The sequence below is a fragment of the Sinocyclocheilus anshuiensis genome, unplaced genomic scaffold, assembly GCF_001515605.1.
Source record: "Sinocyclocheilus anshuiensis isolate Anshui unplaced genomic scaffold, SAMN03320099.WGS_v1.1 scaffold413, whole genome shotgun sequence".
Taxonomy (NCBI): Eukaryota; Metazoa; Chordata; class Actinopteri; order Cypriniformes; family Cyprinidae; genus Sinocyclocheilus; species Sinocyclocheilus anshuiensis.
This window is the reverse complement of record NW_015536481.1, coordinates 1449105-1454152: the sequence shown is the minus strand read 5'-3', so window position 1 is coordinate 1454152 and position 5048 is coordinate 1449105. Positions and strand designations below refer to the sequence as shown.

The 5048-nt window shown below is 34.6% G+C and overlaps 1 protein-coding gene across 3 annotated transcripts in view; it reads left to right on the top strand.

Moving 5' to 3' along the window:
• Positions 1 to 5048, top strand: part of LOC107683639 (synaptotagmin-16-like) — a 22862-nt gene that overhangs the window by 10601 nt on the left and 7213 nt on the right. For all 3 annotated transcript variants that reach the window (XM_016479722.1, XM_016479714.1, XM_016479729.1), the window contains exons 3-4: positions 2156 to 2368; positions 4442 to 4758. In XM_016479722.1, coding sequence (XP_016335208.1) covers positions 2156 to 2368; positions 4442 to 4758 — 530 coding nt within the window. The remainder of the gene's footprint in view (positions 1 to 2155; positions 2369 to 4441; positions 4759 to 5048) is intronic.

Genomic DNA, 5048 nt, shown 5'->3' with positions numbered 1-5048 from the left:
ATATATATATATACATTTTGAAAAAGAAAGTTAGCCAGTAAATATTTGAAAATCATTTCATATTTCTATATGGGGTTTGATTGAAATTTGTCTATAGGGCTGAGCAGGAAAGGTTCTGAAATTCACATTACAATAAAAAAATAAAATTAAAACAAGATATAGGCATGTCTGTCACCTAGTAAATTAACATTTCATATTGTTTTTAAAAAAATCTGATCCCTTTTCAAATCAAAACTTTTTAAAATGTTAGCATTTTGAAGAAATATTAAATGCTTTTTATTTTTTTTTAAATATGAATAATTATAACAATTTCTAAATATACTGATGTTGATTGTTCATTCATATTTATTCATAATACAGTAAGTTTTCATTCAAAATGTTAAAATATTTATTAATGTATGTAGAAATTAACATTAACCACTGAAATGTAATGGTTTTAAAGGTTATTTTCTGTATATAATCAGAGAGTTAAACCTGGTTCATTATATGTTCCATACAAAATGGCCATGAGTTGGACTCTTTGCAGCATTGAAGAGTTCTTTGCAGCAGTTATTTATGAGCTGTTCTGTTTGGAATGGCACAGCGGCTATTATTGTTCTCCTTTCGGGTTCCCTGCGTAGGTATCATTTATGTCATATGGAACGCACTCAGTGTGTACACTGAGGAAAACACTTCAGCGTGAGGGACTGGTAACCATGGCAACCTCCTTTGCTGCTCCTTACATAGCCTCTTGGCCTAATTTGATGTGTGTGAGTGAATGATGTGGTGAAATGAATGGAAATACTACTATAATGGGTGAGAGAGAAAAAAAGAGACCCAAAGACACTAATTGGCCACTCTCTTATGATTGATAATATGGTAGACATGCCTGTCTACACACACTCTACATTACCATTAAAAAATACCACCATGTCCGAGTTACCTACCAACAAAACTGTCTTTCTCTCTCACTTGATGGAATATGAAAAAAAAACAGTTATTGTGGTGTCCTGCATCAGAATGAAGTAAATGTTTTTTTTTTTCTTCATTAATGGTTCTTGCTAAAGCAGTTATCACAATTAAATTGTGTATACACTACCTTGTAAAAGTTTGGGGTAGTAAGATTTTTTAGAAAGAAATTAGTACTTTTATTGAGCAAGGATGCATTAAATTGATCAAAGGTGATAGTAAAGACGTTTATAATGTTAAAAAAGTATCAAAGTTTAAACGGGAATAAATTACATTTTAAAATATGTGACCCTGGATCTCAAAACCAGTCTTAAGTCGCTGGGGTATATTTGTAGCAACAGCCAAAAATACATTGTATGGGTCAAAATTATTGATTTTTCTTTTATGCCAAAAATCATTAGGATATTAAGTAAAGATCATGTTCCATGAAGATATTTTGTAAATTTCCTACTGTAAATATATTAAAACTTAAATTTTGATTAGTAATATGCATTGCTAAGAACTTCATTTGGACAACTTTAAAGGCGATTTTCTCAATATTTAGATTTTTTTGCACCCTCAGATTCCAGATTTTCAAATAGTTGTATCTCGGCCAAATATTGTCCTATCCTAACAAACATCAATGGAAAGCTTATTTATTCAGCTTTCAAATGATGTATAAATCTCAATTTCGAAAAATTGACCCTTATGACTGGTTTTGTGGTCCAGGGTCACATATATGCTAATAGAAAACAGTTATCTTAAATTGTAATAATATTTCACATTATTACTGTTATTACTCTATTTTTCAAACTTTTGAATGGTGGTTAGAGATTGTTATACACATGAATGATTCCTCAAATTGTGAGGCTTATTGAGAAGAGATGTTCTTTCAGTTTTCTGAGCAATCTGACTTGTTCTTTGCCTAGCGTATGATATAATTTCTAGGGATCATCATAGCCATTTCTAGGGATCAGAATGTCTTAAGGAAGGACTCTTTTGACTAGTTAACAACAACCTAGCATCCACCTAGTATAGGAATGGTAATGGCCCAGTAATAACCCAGAGCACCATAGCAACCACATAGCAATGCCTTGGAATTATGGCTGGTCGGCCTGTAGTGGTCCATATTCATTAATTTTCTCTGCATTTATCTTTTCCTACATTTTTGTAACTTTGTTTTGTTTGCCCCTTTTTTGTCCATCTGTCCCCATCTGTGTGTGTGCAGTGAATAGTTACGGCGAAGGCGGTGAGATTTCCAGCTCATCAGGCAGCGATGATGAGTTAGCAAAGCAGTTTGAGATCTCGGTTTCCCGCTCACAAAGCTTCCGTTCGGGGGTTATGGAGCTTGACACCCAGAATGCACCAGGGCAACATCACAAATTTAAACGCCTGCTGTCTGACCAGGAAGAAGGAAGCACAGAGCCATCTGACTGTGAAGGTACGCACCCACATTCGCCTATTATCTCAGACATTTGAATATAAATATGCATAGCGTAGTTATGCTTTCCTGATATACATGACAGCCACATATATATCAACCACATTGAATATTTCACTACACTTTGAAGCAGCTTCTCGCTGATAAATTGAGCTCAGAGCCATGGTTTAAAAAGAAGGACAATGAAATGCATTTAAGAAATTCATTTCATTCATTAAGGTCATTCAGTTATTTCAGAAGCGTTTCTACTTGAAGGGTACCTGTGGGTATGTTTTCTATGTGTGAGTGTGGATGATTGTGAATAAAAGATTGCCTTTTATTCTGTCATCAGAATAACACAGAAAAAAATTAGTATAAGCCTTTCAAAAAAATCTGATTTTGGTTGACTGTTTGGCTGATCTTTTTTTTAACATAAAAAATAAATATTATATAAAAAATTAATCTAAAAAGTAAATCTAATTAATTAACTTGATGGTAAACAAATGTTGATAGTGTTAACTAAAACTATTAAAAATCATTTAAGTACTTTAAATAAAGCTGTAATAAAACAAAATATAAATATTATATGGAAAACTTCAAAAAAATGTTTTATTTATTTAGCCCTGCAAACTAACTGAATTAAGTTGAAGTACTAAAATGACTCAAACTAAACCTAAAACAAAAAAAGGAATTAAAACAATAAAAAACTAATTAAAGGACAAAAACACAGAACTAAATTATTAAAATTTTAACTAAAATTTAATTTATAATGATAAAATTACCACAAAATAAAATTGTGGTAAGCCAAAAAACAAAGTTTTCCTAACAAACCGAAGATTAAAGCTTGATGGATAGATACTGTGCTGACTAGTGGTTTGTGGAATATATTGTTCTATATTTACGAGTCTTTTTACTTTGATAATGTTTTTTGTTTTTTTTATAGGAATGATTTCCAACAAATGAGATGTATTTAATATTTTCATTTTTCCTCTTAGAGAGCAGTACGATTACATGGAGATCAAATGGAGACTTTTGCTTAGATTGATAGTGTTTTGAGAGTTTTAAGACGAACCAGGAATGAGAACCAATTAATTTAATGAATTTTCAAAACATTCAATCTGATAATGTTAAATAAAAATGCTTATTAAATATTAGAACACTGACTTCATTGCCTCAGGCTAAAGCTAACCTATGTTTCAGAAGATGCAATACAAATCCAAATGCCTTTTATAAATATTTTTAGAAATGTGCTGCTTGTCACGTCACTGTTAATTCCCCTAATGCTCAGTCAACATCCCTGATCTGTACATTGCAATTATACATAGCTCAACTAAAACAGCTTCCAGTTGATTGCTTATGTCCACTGAATTCTTGCTGTATGGAGCTATATTTCTCAGAATGTTCATCACAGCATTAGTTACCATGGAAAAGCTTCTTTTCGGTTGCCGTGGTAACGGAGTAACTGGCCCTGTCTGCTGTTAATTGGTCGCTGCTGCTGAGTAGAACAGTTTGTGCCCTGAAAGAGATTTCATTCAGTGAAACTCATAGAGTCACGAGTCACGTAGGACAAGCACTTAAAGCCGTAAATTACAATCATTATCATCTGCTCCGGAGAGCCTGATTGGTCAAGGGAGCCTGTCCTGCAATTATGATATCTGTCAGAGTGTCAATAAAATTTCATTTGCTAAACATTCAGGGAAAGTGTGTGTGTGACAGAGCTGTTAATCGTGTCTTTATTTCTCTATTAAAAATCTACTACTATATTGTTCTTTCTAAATATAGGCATCTGTTTATTTGAATTACCCAATGGAATTAAAATTTACAAATGAGATCTCTATAATAGCTCAGTTGTTTCTCATAAACTGCAGTGAGATTAAATGGAGACGTTTGCTTCTTAGATTGTCCTCCTGACATCAGTCTGCTTTAGTGTTTCAGCAGAGGTCTTAAAGATGTCTCAAACTGTGATCAGAATTGCCAAGAAGTCTGCACTCAAAACAGTTACCATTTTTATTTATGCCAAGGAATTTTAGGAGAAACATCTGATTGTTCTGTGCAACAATCATTTAAAATAATTCTCTCATTCTTTCCGTGTAGAAGCTGAGAGAAACAGTGTGCAGAGTTTTCAGGATCCCCTCTCGTCTAGGCGTCGTGTAGGGTCTGAGCCGAGAGACCCGTTATCACGGAGTCCTCTTCCTGAGGGCCGGACACTCACTGATCCCCTCTCTCTGATGGCGGAGCAGATCTCTGTGAGCCCCCAGGACACAGGGGACCGTCTGGAGGCTCTACCCAGGGATGAGGGCAGTCGCCTGAGCAGTGTGGGGCGGCAAACCCCACAAAGGAGTCTGGCAGTCGACAATCATTGTTATGACAACAGTGAGGCTACGGATAGTATCTCCACATGGAGCTCTGAGGTGTGTGTGCTTGTGTGCAACAGAGCCAGATCTTTTCTTATGATGTCTATATAGACTACGTTTAAAGGTGCCATAGAATGGAAAACTGTATTTACCTTGGCATAGCTGAATAATAACAGTTCTGTACATGTTAATGACATACCGTGAGCCTCAAACACCATTGTTTCCTCCTTCTTATGTAAATCTCGTGCATGCAAAAGACCACTGAAAAATAAGCGAATCAGAACATAACACCGACTGTGACGTTACAGTCGGGATCACTAATAGTTACGCCCCCAACATTTGCATAT